Here is an 18,112-nt window from a genome sequence, read left to right as displayed (position 1 = left end):
GGCGGTGGCTGTGCGGTGCATGGCAGCCACCGTCCTCAGAGCTCAGTGCGAAAGTGCAGGTCGGTCCCTGCCATCTTCCAGGCGTAATCCTCATCAAAGCGCTCGCTCTGGGCCACGGTGAAGTGGTTCTTCCAGTCGCCGGCGATACCTGGGGCCAGGCGAGACGGGGGTGAGTGGGGCCACGACGGCAGGGGGGACTGCACAGGGGGGCCAGGGGCCACTCACCTTTGCGCATGAAGGGGGAGACATGGTGGTCCATGAGGCCAGCAGGCACCATGCTGTAGTTGGTGGTGGGGTTGTCCCGCATGGCCTCAAAGGAGGTGTGGCAGGCAACAGCGTCCAGTGCCACCGGTGGCAGCTCCCGCTGCAGGAACCGCGCCACCTTCCCAATCTCCCGCCGCGGGTCCTGCCAGGAATGACGCAGACGTTCAGCCCTGGCCCCTGCACCGCCAACATCCCCGTCCCCCCAAGACCTCACCTCCTTCATATCCTCGTAGAAGAGGTAGAGGATGGGGTGCTCCTTCCTCCGCTCCCAGTAGCCCTTCACGTGGTCATGCCAGGAGCCGTAGGCCACTGCATGGTGGGGCGGGGCCGGGGGTGTGTCATGGGGGGACACAGCATCACCCCGGCACCCCACACCGCCATGTACGTCCCCCTGGGGCTGCATGCGTGGGTGCTGCCCCCAGACCCACCTCTGCCCGCCATAAATTCCTCCAGGTACTCGGCCCAGGTGCCGGGGTGCGGGTGCAGCTTGTTCATCAGGTCAAAGTGGTAGAAGGAGACAGCCACATCCTTGGCATTACGGGCCACATAGACCACCTGCGGAGGGGGTGCATTTGCAACCTGGCCTACGCAAGTTCCCTGCAGGGCTCTGCTCTGCTCCCCGCACCAGCGGCCGGTTACCTTGCAGCGGTTTTCCCAGAAGGACTTGGGCAGGAGGTGGGCTGGGATGTGGGTCTTGATGATGCGCGGGGACGGCATCGCTGCCAGCTGTTCTGTGCCTGGAAAGGAGGTTTCCACCGGCATGCTCCTGCTGCGAGCTGTCCCTGCATGCCACCCCTGCTGGCCCCGTGCCACCCCTGGCCCTGCTACCTGCCGGCATCCCGGGGGCAGCGAACTCCAGCATGGGCACCCGGCTGGTGATGGCATCCTGCTTGCACTTCTCAGGGTCGCCGCCTTTCAGGATCATGTCCACGATCTCGCTCACCCAGGTGGTGCCTGGCGAGGAGAGGCCGGACCTCCAGCTGGCTCAGTTCCCGAGTGGGATCCCCCTCCCAGCTCCCACTGCCTTTTTGGCATCCCACCCGCCCTGTGCCCATGCCCAGCCCACCAGGGTGGCTCTGGGTCAATGCCTCCCTTGGGGGAGCCCCTTTCTGGTGCCCCCGCGGGAGGGAGCTCACCAGATTTGGGGAAGGTGGCCACCACGATGTCCTCGGGGCGGCTCTGGAAGGCGTCGACCCGCTCCCAGTTGCAGGCGAAGGCGTAGACCATGGGGAGGCCGTGGACTGTGTGCCAGGGCTGCCGCAGGAGGGCATCTGCTGAGGCCATCCTGCCAGAGCCAGGAAGGGCGTCGGGGGCCAGCCGGCTCCTTGCAGAGTTGGGTTGGTGGTGAGAAGCAGCTGGGAGCAGGGATCGGTCTCCCTCTCTGGCTTTCGGGGTGATAGGAGGAAAGCTTTGGGGAAGGGAGGGCTGCTGCTTTGCAAAAGGGCAGGTCCCTCCAATAGCTGTTGCTTCAGACGTGACTCACTCCTTTACAAGCAGCTAAATTAAACTTACAGGGATCTTAAACCTGGGCTGCTGGGGCACCCTCACGTGGCTGGGAAGCAGCACGAGTGGGCAGCCCTGACCCCATACCTTTCTTCACCTGCCCTTGGACTTCAGCTGAGGCACCCTGCCTCTTTTCCACCTGGTCCTCTATTGCTCCTATTACACCTCCCTCACAAGCAGAGATCAGGCAAAACATCTAGGCTTTAAATGTACTAGAGGTGTCTTCTAAAGCCAGAGCAACTCTGCTGGCAGGGTGGTCAGGTTTTAGCCCCAAAAGCCCCACATATTGCTGCGCACTCCAAGTGCACATCTGTATTTCCGGAAGTGATTTCTGCCCGGCACTTGAGCTCTCGGAAAAATGGAGTTTGCAACTACTGCCTGCAAAGGGAGTGCTGCAGAGTAGCGCGAAAGCCTGGTGGCAGGGAGGCATCCTGCTTAAACGGGTTTAAATACCACAGACAAAGGAAAAGGGGAAAGGCAGGCATCCCAGAGAGGGGGCCAAACCCACCTGAAATGGTGGCTGCCAAATCGCTGCGCCGGGCAGCCCGGCTTCGGCTTGAAGCACTGAAAAGGAGCAGTTTTCCGCCTTGCCTGGGGACAGCGACTGCACTCGAGTCACCGAGCCGGCTTTGTGGGCAGTCAATCAGTAACCAGCTCGCCTTCCCGCACCGCCGGCATCCCCCCGGCTGGGGGAGGCTGGCTGGGACCCCCACGATGCCCACGGCTCAGGCCTCCCCTTTACCTGTCTCTGGCGCGAGTGGTCTTGCCGGGGGGGCAGGAGGGAAAAGCTCAGCGCGGAGTGGGGAAAAGGGGGTTTATTCTTCCCCCCACCAAAACACCCCGGCTCCGCATGGAAAATGGAGGCGTGGGGAGGTGCCTGAGGATGCCGGAGGCCCGGGGACCTCCTCCGGGAAGGGAGTCGGAGCAACCCGGACCCGGCAGTATGAAGGGAGAAGCGCGGGCAGAGAACGAACCGGCGGCGGGGGGTCGCAGAGGCTCCCAGCCCCATGCCTGTGATGAGTTGGGCAGTACTCAGTGCCCACCCTCTGCAAAACCCGGGCTTACACTGCTGACCAGGGGGGGGGGGGGGGGGACACACACGTCTCCGCACTGGGGCCGCTAGTGGGACACTGGGGGTTGGCGGGGCCCATGGGCCAACCCCCAGCACACTGGTCGGTGCGGGGCCAAAGTTCAGGCGCCGCAGGGCTGCAAAATGCCGCTGCAGCAGATACTGCGTTACTGGGGAAAGGGTTTAAAGGCGGCGGTGATTAAAATTCTCCTTCTTATCTCCCTTCAGCGGGAAAATAAGCTGAGTAGTAAACAAGCAGGAGAGGAAAAATAGGAGCTGGGCGTGGAGAATGGCTTGCGCATTTGCCTGCCCCAAATTGCTCCTCATTTAAAGGGTCTCTGCCACTTGGGGCAAGGGGAAATCAGAATAGCGTCTGTTTTTTTCCTGGAATTTCTCCACCTCACTCCCTGTCCATCAGCATTGAGGAGCAGGGGGACTTCACAGACTGTCCCCAGCTCCTTCCTGGAGCTGATGTGTCTTTTCTCCTCCTGCACATGCTGAGCTGAAGAAAAACACAGGTGTTTGGGGTCCCCCCCCCATTCACTTAGCACCTGTTTTCACAGCTGCACCTGGAAAATTCCCGATAAAAATAGTTGCAGCGTACAAGCAGCTTGCACGCAGCAGTGGTGGGATCTGGGCTCATGGAGGCAGCTTGCTGGGACAAGCGTTCCCAGAGGCACTCGGGGTTTGGCAGCTCACGGAGGACCAGGCTACATAGGCAAACCCTGTGCCGGGCTTTTTGGGAAGAGCCCCCTTTTGGGGAAATAAAGCGATATGCCAGAGCTCGACCCCGCCAGGGTCCGGGACTCGGCTTTGSGGGGGGGGGGGGGATGCTTGCAAGATCTCACCCAGCCATGAAGTAGCAATGAAAATTTCTCTCTGCCCGGAGACCTTGGGGCAGACCCCCCCMCACACACACACTGCCTGCTTTGTAAAAGGATTTGCAGCAATCCAGGGGCATAAAAGCACCGGTGCGTGCGGGAGGTGCGGGGACAGCAAGGTCACTGGTACCTCATGGCCACTTCGGGTTTTTTTCCACTGATTGCCAGGTCTCTGCTCCCTCTGGCACCACTGTTTGCTTTGTAGGTGAGGTTTCAGGGCCTGAGAGTGATATTTTCCGTAGGAAAATTTTGCCCTGCAAGCATTTCCTAGCTCCTGCAGGCTCCTTAGCAATTTCTTGTGGCAGCGAGCCATGCTCAGGGTCAGGCTGAGCATCACTGCAAGCTCCATAAGGACAGAGCCTTTGGATATTAAACGCATGCAGTTTTATGCTGCTGGGAGACCCAGGACTCTGTATTTGCTCTTTGCCTTTGCTGTAAATGTAATAAAAAAGGGAAGGGGCCAGGTACCCAGAGCAGGACAGCCACCACTGCTTGCTTGCACAACCATGCCTTTTACTAAAACGTACCCGGCAAAGGGGTTTTATTGGCAGATGGGGGAGCTGGCGAAGCCAGTCCTTCCACTTGTTGCTTTAACCTTTAGCCGCAGATCAAAGCTCACCCTCCCCACCACCATCACACTTTATTGCCAGAAGGGAAAACAAATCACTGGCGATTCTCAAGGCTGCACAAAATTTCATGATACAGTGAGGCCGGACCCAGATTTCGCCTGCAAGGATGGCTCTCGAAGAAGCTCACAATCCATTCCCAGCACGGTGAGGGGCATGCAACCCCACCTCCACTTCTGAAAACCAGAGCAGAACCCCCCCTGGCAATGTGGTGGGGGGAAACCCTGACCCTCCTCTCCACGGAGAGGCACCTGCGAAACACAGCAGTGGCAACTTGCGCACCTGCCACACCATGCCAGGCCGTGCCGCTGGCGTTCACAGCATCCCCTCATATCTCCATGCGGAAGCAGAGGTCGGAGCCTTCCATCTGCTCCTTGTAGCACTTGTCAAAGCGCTCTTTCTGGGCCACCGTGAAATGGTTTTTCCAGTCCCCAGTGAACCCTGGAGGAGGGCGAGAAAATCAAGCAGACATTGCCCCAGGGCAATCTGCAGCAGCAATTTAATGCTGTGGGGGGCTGTGGGAAGGTCTGCTCATGGCATGGCTGCCCCCCTTTCCACAGGAAGGACGACAGGCTGTGGTCCATCACCCAGCTTGGCAGGGTCTCATAGTTGGCGGTAGGGTTTTTCCTCATCTCCTGGAAGGAGATGTGGTGGACGATCTTCGCCACCTTGCCCTCAGCCACCTCCTTGCCCAGGAACTGGGCGATCTTCTGCACCTCATGCTGGGGGTTCTGTGGAGGCAGGCGCCCAGGCAGGCACGCAAGCTGGCCCCAAGGGGACGGGGGGGGGCAGCATGGTGCCCCCAGCCTTCCCCCCTGGCCCCGCCACCCTCCTCACCCTCACCTGCTTCATGTCCTCAGCTTCTCCTTCCTCTTCTCCCACCAGTCTTTCACATGGGCATACCAGGACCCGTAGGCCACTGCAGGCCAATGGCCACCTTGTGCAGTTAGGAAGTCCTGGGGGGGGCAGGATTTGTCCCCAGTTTGACTCCCACCTTTCCCAGCCCTGAAGTTCTGCAGAAACTCCTCCATCATCCTGGGGTCGAGGTGCATCTTTGCCATCTGGTAAAAGTAGTAGTAGGAGACAGCCACATCCTTGGGGTTGCGGGAGACGCAGATCACCTGGGGGGCAGGTGATGTTGGTCGGGGGGTGGCAGGGCTGGGGATCCCCCCGTGGGGCGCCCTGGTCCGCAGCAGCACCCACCTTGCAGTCCTGGTCCTGGAAGGAGACGAGGAGCAGCTGGACAGGGAGGTGGGTCTTCACCAGACGCAGTGAAGGCATCTCGGCCAGCAGCTCGATGCCTAGGGGGCGAGAGGGTTAGCAGGGCAACGTTGTGGCAACGATGACGACGTTGCCACAGGACCCACCGTTTGGCATATCGGGGGCCTTCATGTCCAGGAAGGGCACCCGGTTGAAGATGGCATCCCACTTGCATTTCTCCATGTCGTCGTCGTGGTAGATCATGTCCAAGATCTTGCTGAGCCACATGGTGTCTGCAGCGCGGCGGGAGGGTTTCATGGCCATCGGCAGGCACCCTGTGCCTGCCACCTTCCCGCCCCATCTCTGCGCCAGCCATGGCCACTCACCGGATTTGGGGTAGGTGCAGATGAGCAGGTCATTGGGCCGGGCTTGGAAAGCCTCCACTTGGGGCCAGCCCTTGATGAACCACTTGTAGATGGAGATCCCCTCTACAAGTATGACGCCACTCTGCCAGGAGTGTCCGTGCACCTCTGCCCACCCCCTTTTTTTCAGTTATGGTTAACAAGCCTGCACCCACCCCTGGGTCTTAAATTGTCTTCACGTGCTCACGAGCTGGTTGTGTCACTCAGTCGCTGGCCACCCGTCCTACCCAGTTGCTACCACTATTTATATAACTGGGCTAGGGTTTCAGATCACTTGCAAACCAAGAGCCAACGGTGTCATGAACAGCGTGATGTTTAGGGGTCCCTGAAAGGCAGGGGGTTTCCCAGATCCCTGGCAGAAAGCAGCCCGAGCCAGAGGGTGCCCGGGATGGCTGCATGGACGGGAGGCACCCAGGCACCCTCTGACCTTGCACGCTCGCCACAGAAATGGAGCTGCTAGAGCAGGCGGGAGCGATGCCAGCCCCGCAGCAGAAATAAATGGGGGGGGGTGTTAGCGCCGCACAGAGCTCCGGTTCAGCATCTTGGCCCAACTCCAACCCTGGACCCAAGTGGATGGAGAACAAAAAGTAGTGAGGGCCAAGTAGCAGGATTTAGCTGCCCATAGCGGGGAAGCTCTTTGCTTTGCGCCCTTTCCCGTTACAGGTGACGTGGATGAGCAACGCTTGAAGAATCCAAGAGGCAAACAGTGATAGGGGCTGTTTATCATTTTATTATAAATTTAGTATGAATGACCAATGGAAAAGTCACAATGGTGTACCAAGAACGTTTATCAAAATTTTAGCAGCATTTAAACAGTAATAGATTCCCAACCTCATCTGGCCACCCCTTTGCCCTTGCCTCCTCCCCAAGAAACAGTAACCTTAACCCAAATGTGCTTTCCAAAGCTGTGCAGGGGATGTAGCTGGCCGTTTCCCATATGGGTCACCCGAGCTGCTGGGAAAAATCTCATCCTAAATGCTGGTTACCATGCGATCCCCATTCATACAGGGCCAGAGTCTTGTCCCCTAGTGATGGTGGACAGCAGCGCGTGGGTGGCCTGGTCAGGGCACAGGATGGGACTTGCCTGGGGGACACCATCCCAGCTTCAGGCATTTATTTGCATCCTCACTGTAACTCAAGTCAGCTCATGCAGCGTTCAGCACGCATTTCCGCATCGATACCATCAATCACGCAAAACTAGCACCTGCTTTCTACCTGCTGTTATTCCTCAGTGTTTGTGCATGGCTATGACATAGACCCTACAATCCCACTCATTTACCTGAGATCGTGTGGTTGTGACGTGCTAGATAAAAAAGAGGAGACTGATGGTCTGTTCTTACACTGAAACCGATAGTGAGACAACTGGAAGCAAAGCCTTGTAAGGGGAAGGTAGAAGGTGAGCAGTGAGATACTTCAAACCACAAAATGAAGCCAGTATACTATAGTCAAACGTGGACAGTAGTGTTATGCCTACTAGGTAACAAGAACGAGTAGAAGTAACTCTTTTTTTGTGTGCCTTTTTTTTTTTTTTTTTAGTTACATTAAGACATGAACAGTACTCTCCCAGCTTTGCTGGTGGTAGTTTAGTGAAAACAACTTTAAATTAGAGGTGGGGAAACACAACACACGCCCACACGTGTAGACAACAACATAATATTGGCAAGCTATTCCCCTGCTTCTTTGGTACTTCCTAAACTTTCTTATCCAAAATATATAAGGGAAATGCACCATTTAAAAGTTACTGTTTGTAAGTATTTACAAAGCCATAACCATTACGCTATGATACACAAAGTTCAATATGATATGAACAAAGTTATTTTATGAAAAGCACTTCTGCACATTTATTGTTCCAGTATCTTAATAGCTTTAAAAAAATTCATGTGTTATGCAGTCCTGTACCTCGCTTCTTCTTATATCAAATGGACAAGAAACATTTCCTAATCCATACTCTTCTTCAAAAGATTTAAAAATTGCCACCAAAATGATACACTATGTACAAATCTTACTAAATATTAAATTCTAAGCAATTATTTTCACCCCACTGATAATATAACTTAGGTATTGTTACCTACTATATGCATATATATTTCTTTAATATATAAGAAATGGCACCACATCACCATGTCACCAATATGACACATTGTTATGTACAGTAGATAAGAAGTTAGATATGGAAGATGAATCCTTTCCAACTGGTTCTTTCCCGGGAACGCTTCTCCCCTCCGTAGTAGCTTGGCCGTTTCCCCTTTTCCCAGAGAAAGAGGCTCTTCAGACATAAGGCAGAATACCGTACATCAGCAGCGCCATCACTCCCGCACTGAACAAGCCAGCAACTGGGACAGTCACAAACCAGGCCAGGAAGATGTTGCGGAAGAGACGCCAGTCGACAGCTTTCTTGGAACGTATCCAGCCAACGGCCACCACAGAGCCCACCTTGGGAGCATGGGGAGAAAGTAAAAGACAAGGCGTAAGATGCACATCCGAACACACATCAAACTCCCACGGCCAAACCAATGCCAGTCAGCTGATACCCAGCAGTGGTACCAGAAACTAAAATAAAGCAGCCTCCGATGGGGATGGCTGTTTGCTGGCAGTGTGGCAGGAGATCAGCACTTCCAGGTTGCTTTCATCTCTCTGTCAAAGTTTTAATGTTTAAATGTCCTACAAGGCATGCAAACTACCTGGACCTCCCCTCCAGGAGAAGTCTAGCTTCAGGAGGGGAACGGATAAACCACCAAAATATCCTTGGAAGGAATTGCTAGCATGGCAGCTGGGTGGATCTACGTCCTTGGCTGGGTCCTGAGTACCAAGGCTGAGTGGAGGCCTGCCTGGGGGATTATGGCAGGATGATAATCCAGTAACAGGGAGTTAATGTTCCTGAAGATTCGCTTTTCATCCAGCTATTGTCGTGGCCTTTTGAAGACAAAACACATTGCGGCAAGGGCAACGCTACAACCTAACTACCTTTTCTCCCTTCCAATGAATTTTCAGTTAATGACCTCAGGTAAACCCAGCATATTACTTTTTAAGAAAGAAATGGATGAGAAAAACTTTTCCAGAAAAAAACAAAATGCAAAAAGCATATGGTAAAAATTTCAAAAACACTGCATTTCCTTTCTACCCTGAGAGTAGCATTCTGTGCCATTAGCCCCCCCCCCAAAAAAAACCCCTATGTGTAAATCACCGCAACTCTAACCAAGCATGTGCTAGAGTAGCAATAAATGCAGAAAGAACGCACTGTTTTGAAGGAGGTGAAAATCCACAGGCTCCAAGATACAGTGGGGCTTGTGCTCCTCTCCTGCAGCCTGAAATGCCATCCCTGCCTCCTCTTTCATGATCATTTTCTTAATTAGAGTATCAGTCCCTGCCTATAGATTAGAAGACGCCACGTGGGGAGCCAGGGAAATGATAAATGCCCGGAGAACAGGAAACCGGAACCAGTGAGCAGGCTGGGATAGGACAGGGATATGTAATCCTCATATTTTGTTAACACCTATTTAACTTTTAACTACTGCATAACATTTCTTTTAAGAAAAAGGAGTTCTTTGTTGAAGACTCTGTTGCTCTTGGTGAATAAGGCCTTCAAAAGTTCCTGCAACAGAACAAGGGAAAACTAAACTTGATATTATTCTAAGGCTGAAAAGGCCTTCAAGAAAGCCTGAAACACCTGTACAGAGCAACAAAACCAATGCTTTGAAGGTCAACTTCAAAACTATGTCAAAGGACTAGCATGAAATTACCTGAAACACTGTGTTTTGCAGGAGGCATGAAATCTGAGGGAATAAAACTAAGGGCTTTTTTTGTCTCAAAAACCATGAGGTTGCTACACTTGATCAAAGAAGGAAATCTGTTAGATAATATTTAATCTACATAAACCTTGAATAGACAGTACGCTAAGCTGGGCGTAGCAGGTGAAGTGTTATGCCTGGCTGTATATGGTTTGCAGGTATCCAGAGAAGCGATAAATTGCCCGGCTAAGAGGAACCCCACATTTCTGAGTATCTCAAAGTGTTAATCACAGGGAACGAAGTTTGGTTCTTCAGCAGCTCATTTGCCAGATGCTGCTTTATGTTTTGCATGCTTTTAGCATCAGTCTGCTGCACTGCAGCAAGGAGTACTGCTTACTGCTCACGACTGCAGTCTACAGGAGATAACCACTCTTGAGTCCTTCCTGAAATTTAAAAGGTATCAGCAATGACGGCATTGGTAAACTGTTTCAAGCGTTATTAAAGTTTAGTTTATTAATAATGATTTTGATGGACTAAAGGTTAGGAGAGTAGCTAAAACTTCAGTGTAGGAAAACTAAAGCCATCCGTAGCCTTTCAGATGAGATCTACTTTGAGATTGGTCTGAAACCGGTGCAGTTTGCCTTCAGTATGCTCTGCTTAGCCATGGAGTTACAGAAATGCTCTTGACTCTCTGGCTCCCGTGCAATAGTATATCATAATAATACGCAGAATGTTATAATTCCATAATAGCAACACAGATAATATTTACAAAACCCCAAAGTAATAATAACAGCAAAACAGAGCTGACAGTATGACCTCAGCAAAGCCATTTTTGCACCGGAAAACATTTAACTCCTGCACTCTAATTTGCTTACTATGTGAACGCATTAAATCTACCTGTTACAGCTTAGGAATGCCTGTTTATTTCTAGATCTCACATACTAGAATAAATAACAGATACTACACGTAAGGTTCAGTACCGATCATTTGTCTACCTGGGAAGCTGTTACGTGGAAAGGCAAGGTCTGAATTCACAGCACGCCAGCTTTTCAGTGCTACATCCCGAGCGAGGCCAAATGTATGCAGTAAGAGCAAAGTAGTTTTGCTGCTCTTCAAAAACGAAGTAAATTACCTTGCATTAAGGCACTGTTAGAGCTGTATTCAGATTCATACATTTCTTTCAAGGCCCAAAAGGCTACTTTGAGATTGGTCTCCATTTTAGCTGCTGGGCTGTAGATTCAGCACAGGCATACTGGGCAGTAACTACCTCATGTAGACAAAAGCCTCCGATTTGGGATGAAATGCAATTCCTGAGCTGAAAGGGCTTGAAGAATATTTCTCAGAAGCGAATGCTTTTCTCCCTGATACAAGTGCTGCTTTCCTCACCATAACTATCCAGTCCTTTAAAAATATACCCATTTAAAAGAAATAAAAGAGCATTTCTCTCTGTAATTTGGATAATCTGTCTTCCTCTTTGTACCTGGCCTTGACCACTGTACAGAATTTACCACCAGTTCAAATCTCCTTTTATGAGAGTTCAATGGAATTTTACATCTTGGAAGCAGCAACACAGGCAAAGTTCCCACACTGGAACCACCTAACAGCCCTTAGAGAAAGGTCTGTATGGATAAATTTCACCCTGCAGAACCTTTTCTATACTGTTTTAAACTAGTTTTAAGACCAGTCTGAGACATCTTGGTCACCTACGCTGTCCTTTCCCCAAATCTCTGTGGATGTGACCCAGACATGTTCCTGGGACATACATGTGACACCTTTAATTCTACAGTCATGTCTCAGAAATTTAGAAACTCTCCATCTGCTAAAGCAAAAGGAGCTGATAGTTCAAAGACCAGAATTACTTTTTTCTTTGCAGTATAAATCCTATTTTAAAAAAAAAAGTCACCCGACAAACTTGAAACACATGATTAGTATCCAGGACATTTGGGTTGCACAATCTGTCTCTAAAGAAATTAAGGGACAGCCTTTCTTTCTGTTAAAAACAGCACAAAGAATGGGATTATTGTTTCGTGGTTCAGGCTGCTCCTTCTTTGTCATCAGTTGATCTAGCTGTTGTGTATTCAGTTGATTGACACTCCTTCAGCAGGGCCCCTACTTTAGCAAATGTTATTTTGTGATAAAGCAAATGAAAGGGAAAGAGTTCTTCCCACTCCCTGATGTTAGAGGCTTAGGACTAGACTCACCTCAAACCCATTTACTTTTTGATTTTGGTGGCAAAATAATTTTTCTGCTGATAGAAAAGCACTCTGTCTCAATGGCAACTGCTCCTCTGATGTGCCTGTGCCAAACGAAGCAGTGAAACAGTATGGAAGAGCTGGCAATGCTTTTTAAGAGAGGCATTTTACTGTGGAGCAAATGATTTACAGAATTTGTTTTATTCCTTTACTGGACTCTTGAACAAAACAACGAATACAGCTTTTACAAGTGTTTGTCTTACCCTTCATCAGCCTGTTGGGATCCTTCAACTCAAGATCTTATTTTGCTGAAACATAGAGTCTAGGAAAATAATGTGACATCCTGGAACAGTCTAATCCTATCGTGAAGTGGATCTTCCCATTAGGAATGATCCATCTAATTATATGCAGCAACCTATAGGTAGCAGATGCAGACTAACTGCATTAACTGCTTTTATGAAAGTATTATTTAAGAGAATTATTTTGCTCTGCAGTTGGAAAAGACCAAGCCTTTAACTGTGTTGAGTCAATGAATGCATTTTAATGCAGCCCTCTCAGTAGCTTATGGCTTCCAAGTAATTTTTGATTCAAAGTCAGTATATTTGTCTGCACCAAAGTAAATTTTATCTTTGATGATGGGTGACTAGAAGTGCTTCAGCCACGCAACTCAGATAAATCAAAGCTATATTATTCTCCCTGGCAAATACTTCAGTATACATTTGTTTTACAGTCAGCCTCAAGAGAGGGGTTTTAGGGCTAGAATTTTGAAAAGTGGCTCACGTTGTTATTTTTTAAGTTTTGATTCATAGGAACCAGAGTTAGGCCAACATCAGGACATCTGAACAGCCTTTCAGAATAGCTCAGTCCTGGCTACTGCTCAAAGAACTTTAAAGCAGAAGAAAGAAATGGTTTTGCAAAAGAGGAGCTTTCTGAAGAAGTGGTTTCCATTCGAAAAGGCCAATTCAACAAACTCTGGGCATTTTGCAGGATGTGTGGATTTCATTGATGCTTTCACTGGAAATCAGGTCAATGTCACGGGCAAGTCCGTGGCCTCTTGCCAGCCTGCCCGCCGCACGCGAGAGCGGTAAGCCCCGAAAACCTGCCTGCTCCAGTCCCAGCCCCAGCTGGAGCTGCAACGGGTCCAAGGCCCCCCCGGTGCAACGGCAAATCCTACTGGCTATGGTGCCCTGAGGGCTTTGCGGTACATCCCAAAGCAGAGGGCCTGGCAGCTCTGGGACCCTGGTTTCAGAGGGGCTGCCCCTCGCCTGCCCAAGGGGGAGGCATACAGACAGCTCTGAGTGCCGAGGGGCTTGGGGGTCCCCCAAGACTCGGTTTTGCTTAGGAAAAAAACACTTTTTTCTTTCAATTCTTTTTCAGAAGTTTGGCGTGCTTTTTTGCTGATGCAGAACAGAGCATATTTGGGGAAGCAGAGGAAGGAAGGGGTTTTTGATTCGGGAGCTTCCTGGGGAACAGAATTCCAAATTCCCACTACATTCGTCTAGCAACGTAAATGTTCAAATGTGCCACACTGCCTACAAGCAATGTAAATGTTTTCTCATGTTATGACAGTGCATCAGATGACACAGTCAAATCCTGCACATTACCCAGCTTGTCTGTACTACAAACCGGGCTTTTTTGTTTTAAAAAATAAACCATTTTTAAAGAACTAAGTAATTATAGGAACCAGATTCAGTATTATAGTGCACAAAAGTGAGGATAATTTTTTTTTTAAAAAAAAAGACAGTAAATATTAGCTTAGACATGTAACAATATTTTTCATAGAGGTGACTCGAAAATACATGTAATTGGGATCAAACACATTTATATTATTTTAATAAGAAGTCTATATTAGTTCAGTATGATCAAGTAAGGATCAAAGACATTCCAGACTTTTGTGCAATTGCTTTTAACCCTGACTTTGCCTCACTGCACTTCCTTTAAGTACACTCCGCGTTATTTTGTAATCGCAGCCTGCGTGGTGCATCGCATAGTGAAGGCAATCTGCAACAATCAGTATTGCTCATGTTTGGTTATAGGTTGTCCTAGTGATGCGATTTACTGGTATGATCACTGCAAACTCGAATACCTTGCAATGGGTGGAGCTTATTGGAATACCCACATTTGAGGCTACAAGTACCGTTAGCGCACACATTACTTCAATGCAAAATCCACTGTGAAGAAATAAAAAAAAGACAGATGGAAAACCTGTAGTAAAAGAGTTATATGCAGGAAATCCCACGCCATGCACTTATCAAGAAAGTGAAGTATAAATGATGAATGCTGCGCAGCCTCTGAACAGGGGAGAAATGCTACACAGCCAGGTTCAAATGGCACCTTCAGAGGAAACCGGCTTCTTCATTTCCATATGCCCTTGTAATTGTTTGCTATCAAATTGAGTTCAGGTTTTTGTAAGCGATGTTTTTCTTTAACCACAGCCATGGTGTTCACGCTCTGGTGGCTGCCGTGCTTGATTGCAACAACCTTACTGTGACAACCTCAATGTACTTTTTGAAGCCTGATCTTTAAAATGCTGCTGGCACGACTGAGACACAATTATGCACCTCCACATAAATGTTCTCAGTGAGCAGCTCTTCTCCCCTCACCGGGTTTCCCTGGCTGAAACATGCCATTATCAGCTGATCTGAGCAGCACAATTTAAGATGAACAGTCCAGACTGCCTTGGCTGCAGTCACTCGGCAAAGGCATACCTTGCAGTGTGTAGTACTGACTGGAAGTCCAACATTGGAAGCTACCACAACTGTGAACGCCGAAGCCAACTCAATAGTGAATCCACTGCAGGAAGCATAAGAAAACACTTCACAATCACTCTTTGCATCAGCTCGGACTGATACCATGCAGTGCGCTGAAGTCTTACCCGTTTCTTCTTCAACTCATTATCTCCAACTGATTTTGTCACAGAAATAAGTTAAGAGAGCAAGGAACTGCCGAATAACGGAAACAGTACCCGCGAGTCATCTGCAGTGAACCGGCTGCGTGGCTCATTGCGTCGGGAACTTTTACTACTCTACGCTGCAGTGAATCATGCCTAATTAGTAATTTGGTTAAGCAGCAGCAGAGGTCTAGTATGCATTAAAGACAGAAGTAACTGTAATAAATACGTATGTTTTTAACAGGCTGAAACACACAGAGAAAGCCACTGTAATCTTGTCACTTCCAAATGGACCATCACCTTTTGCCATGTTAATTAGGACATCAGCAGAAGACCTGCTCACAAGTAGACCTCTGTGCCTCAAACTCATTCCGTATTAGTTTACAGAGATATTTTTCTTTCTTTTTTCTCTTTCTTTTCTTTTCCTCTTTCTTTCTTTTTTAAGAAAGATGGAGAGGTCAGAACAAGGTCATCATTCAAATCAAAGCACAAGCAAATCCAGCAAACAGAATACTAGAGCAGCAATTTCTCAGACTAACTTCACACAACAGGTTCACACAGCTGCAACGGCAAGTGTTGTACCTACCTTGACGGTGTGATTGGCGTGAGGTCTTTACCCATTGTCTGGATGACTCTTCTACCCCAGACCCAGAGACCCACGCAAATCCCAACACCTCCGTAAAACAGCAGCCAGACAGGAGTCGATGCTTCTTGCATTACACCACCTTGGTCGTAGATAAGCCAGAGAGCGACTAGAGGACCAATTGCATTGCTGGGGAAACAAAAGAACACCAGAAATTAATGAACAAAGTTATCTTCCTAGGCAAGGAGATACAAATATTATCTAGTCCAAAAACCTGTAACTTCTGGAGATACTATCAGAATGCAACTGGGAAAGTCATTTAATCCTCTTTAAATGCATGTGTAAAGTTCATTTAACTGGATCAGAGAAGACTGCTTGGTGACATAAGCCCTTTTCACTATCCTGCTGCTCCTATCTAGAAAAACCCTGAAACTTAGCAATGCTGAAGTCCCCATTCCTAATGCAGGACACAAAATCTGGTGGCTTACTCAAACTCCAGTTCCTGCAGTGAGACTTGTAACTCCGGTTATTCTAAAAAAGCATTAAGTTTCTAAGCATGAGAGGCAGAAGAAAAACTTGAAAGCTGGGATCCAGTTACCTTTTTTTGCAGTTCCCTTGCTAAACTCAGCAGCAGCTTGCCCTGCCGAGCAGCATCTACCCCAACTTGAAAAAGCACGAAAAGTGAGGCAGCACTGTAAAATCGGCGACTAATTATGTCTAAGCCATCACAAGAAAGGTAGAACAAAACTGTTGCTCAATGTCACTCAAAAAGATTGAAAACCAACAGGAAACTTCCCTCTCTACAAACTGATGAAGGAGAGCAGGCCACGGCTGTGCTTGCCCTGCGCCCAGGACTGGCTAAATTTAGTAGTGGTCCAAGCACACAGCTGGGGCAAGGGACATTTGCAACATCAAGTGTTGTGCAAGCCAAGCCACCCAAACCTGATGTTCATCATTTACTTGAGGACATCTTTAACAGATACAAAGTGCTAGGGGCTGAGCACTAATCACCAAGAGATGAGGGTCCTTGTTATTGCAAAGCTCGGCACACCTAAGCAACATGAGACCCTTCCTCTATCTTTCTTTTGGTCAGTGAGAAACTGAGCTCTAAACTCTGAGAAGTGGCCCTGGAGCAAAGGGATTAAGAAGGAATTTCCCCCTGTAAACATGGAACAAAACCAACATTCAAGCTGCACGACAAACTGAAGTACTTTAAAAATGTTGTTTGATATAAAAGTAAATAAATAATTCTTAAAGATTCTGAGAAAGATGCCGGAAATAAATTAGTGCGCTAACATGAACAATAACATCTAGCAGGTCTGAAGACACTGGGTAGCATGATGAAGAATTAAATACATTTTTAATACAGAGTGATTTCCACTAGTAAAAATACTTTAAGATTCTGGTCTGATTTGGGGTTTGAGTATACAGAATATGTTGAGTTTTTCTGAATGCAGGAGTGCAATGACAGTATGTGAAAGTCCATRGTGCCTGAATGGAAAACTTACTTTGCCTTGAAGGAAGAGGAGATACTTCATTGAGGCTTTTCTAATATTTTTAAGCTGACCTGCAACTTTGTGGCCAGTATTTGTAGGTGTAGATCAAATTACTTACTTTTTAAAATACTTTATCGTGCATAGAAAACAGAAAGTTTCTTCATTTTACCTTCAACTGAAGGATGCAGAAGGTAGCTAAGGATAAGGACAACTAAAACATTTACCAGATGAATAAAGTGAAAACTGAGCATCCCTCCTTTTCCTGTTTTATGACATGGTAACAACCTCCCTGTTGAAAACAACAAGTTTGGAGCTAGCCCAGGCACTGTTTCCTACCTGTTCTGGAGAGATTATGCATGGATATCTGACAGTCCTAATGTAAATGAGAAGATAGAAAAGGCTTCAAAAATTACAGCAGAAAACTATGCTCTTTTGTACTAAAATCCAGTTTTAATTATTTGCAAATGCTACTTCTGTGAATCAGCTAAACTTAATCCTCAAAGAAAAGGTTATTTTCCTATTTGGGGAAACAGAAGGCAAGGCAAAACTCTGCTGACTTATACTTAGTCTTGGAGGATTTGACTTGATCATCCTGCTAAATAGCTCAGAAAAGATCAGACTAGCCCACAGCAAGCAACAATTCTGACACCTCCTTTGTATGAAAAGAAGGCTGGTGCGCTGCTGCTTGCTTCCTCGCGTAACAGCACGCCAAGTTACAGCTGCTGTTTCTGCAAGGGGCTCTCGCTTTCAGCGCTTCCCATGCTGAGGGGAAGCAGCTCTAGAAGAAGTCATTAGGCCTGCCCCACCACAAAATGGCCCAAAGCCACAAGCTGTACTAATGCCATCGCTATCCGGAAAAGCATGCGACTCATGAGCAGCAAAGACCAGGATCTTGGTGCTGCGTACACCAGCTAGGAGGCTACCAACCATCCTTGGGACTAGGGAGAGTTCACTAGTAGAAGACAAACAGTCCCAACAGAAGTGTAAGAGACACAACACGACAAAAAAAAAGGGGGGGGGGAGAGGGTGTTAGATAATAGACTTTGCTTGAAGACCTTCTGTGGTTAACAGATGCTTCCTACTGCTGAGTGACCAAGCCAATGAACCATGAGGACATCAGCTAGACCGGGATGTGGTTTTCACAGAATTTCCTGCTGGTTCTGTTTCATTTGATTCAAGACACGATTAGCAGGAAAACAGACTTCTAATCTTCCATGCCTTTGGTTAAGACTCATTTCACAAGACTCCTTTCAAGTAG

At 48.5% G+C, this 18,112-nt stretch overlaps 3 protein-coding genes across 15 annotated transcripts in view; all 3 read right to left on the bottom strand.

The window, feature by feature from the left end:
* Positions 1-6: 6 nt before the first annotated feature.
* Positions 7-2,644, bottom strand: LOC112972170 (sulfotransferase family cytosolic 1B member 1-like). 12 transcript variants are annotated; one of them, XM_026078306.1, is made up of 9 exons: positions 2,510-2,644; positions 2,276-2,394; positions 1,401-1,672; positions 1,093-1,218; positions 904-1,001; positions 693-819; positions 479-573; positions 226-406; positions 7-148 (listed from the first exon to the last, which is right to left on the bottom strand). In XM_026078306.1, exons 3-9 carry the CDS (start codon positions 1,546-1,548, stop codon positions 36-38), a joined length of 888 nt encoding a protein of 295 aa, XP_025934091.1. In that variant the 5' UTR covers positions 1,549-1,672; positions 2,276-2,394; positions 2,510-2,644; the 3' UTR covers positions 7-35. The 12 variants fall into 12 exon arrangements, with proteins under 12 accessions (XP_025934091.1, XP_025934088.1, XP_025934090.1 ...); XM_026078303.1 differs by having other exon boundaries at positions 1,401-1,649; XM_026078305.1 differs by having other exon boundaries at positions 1,401-1,588.
* Positions 2,645-4,671: 2,027 nt separating this feature from the next.
* LOC112972159 (sulfotransferase 1 family member D1-like) lies at positions 4,672-7,063 on the bottom strand. The gene is given in 9 exon segments (XM_026078274.1): positions 4,672-4,781; positions 4,891-5,074; positions 5,187-5,203; positions 5,206-5,262; positions 5,338-5,464; positions 5,547-5,644; positions 5,711-5,836; positions 5,930-6,031; positions 6,952-7,063. Coding segments are annotated over 9 exon segments (933 nt in total).
* An 887-nt stretch (positions 7,064-7,950) lies between these two features.
* The window catches only part of SLC20A2 (solute carrier family 20 member 2), a 57,601-nt gene continuing 47,439 nt past the window's right edge, over positions 7,951-18,112 (bottom strand). For both annotated transcript variants that reach the window (XM_026078276.1, XM_026078277.1), the window contains 3 exons: positions 15,362-15,547; positions 14,594-14,678; positions 7,951-8,398 (listed from right to left, as the gene is read on the bottom strand). In XM_026078276.1, coding sequence (XP_025934061.1) covers positions 8,234-8,398; positions 14,594-14,678; positions 15,362-15,547 — 436 coding nt within the window. In that variant the 3' untranslated portion in view covers positions 7,951-8,233. The remainder of the gene's footprint in view (positions 8,399-14,593; positions 14,679-15,361; positions 15,548-18,112) is intronic.

Source organism: Apteryx rowi, unplaced genomic scaffold, assembly GCF_003343035.1.
Source record: "Apteryx rowi isolate R43461 unplaced genomic scaffold, aptRow1 scaffold_478, whole genome shotgun sequence".
In the NCBI taxonomy this organism is placed as follows: domain Eukaryota; kingdom Metazoa; phylum Chordata; class Aves; order Apterygiformes; family Apterygidae; genus Apteryx; species Apteryx rowi.
The sequence above is the reverse complement of the archived record's forward strand: the minus strand, read 5'-3'. Positions and strand labels throughout refer to the sequence as shown.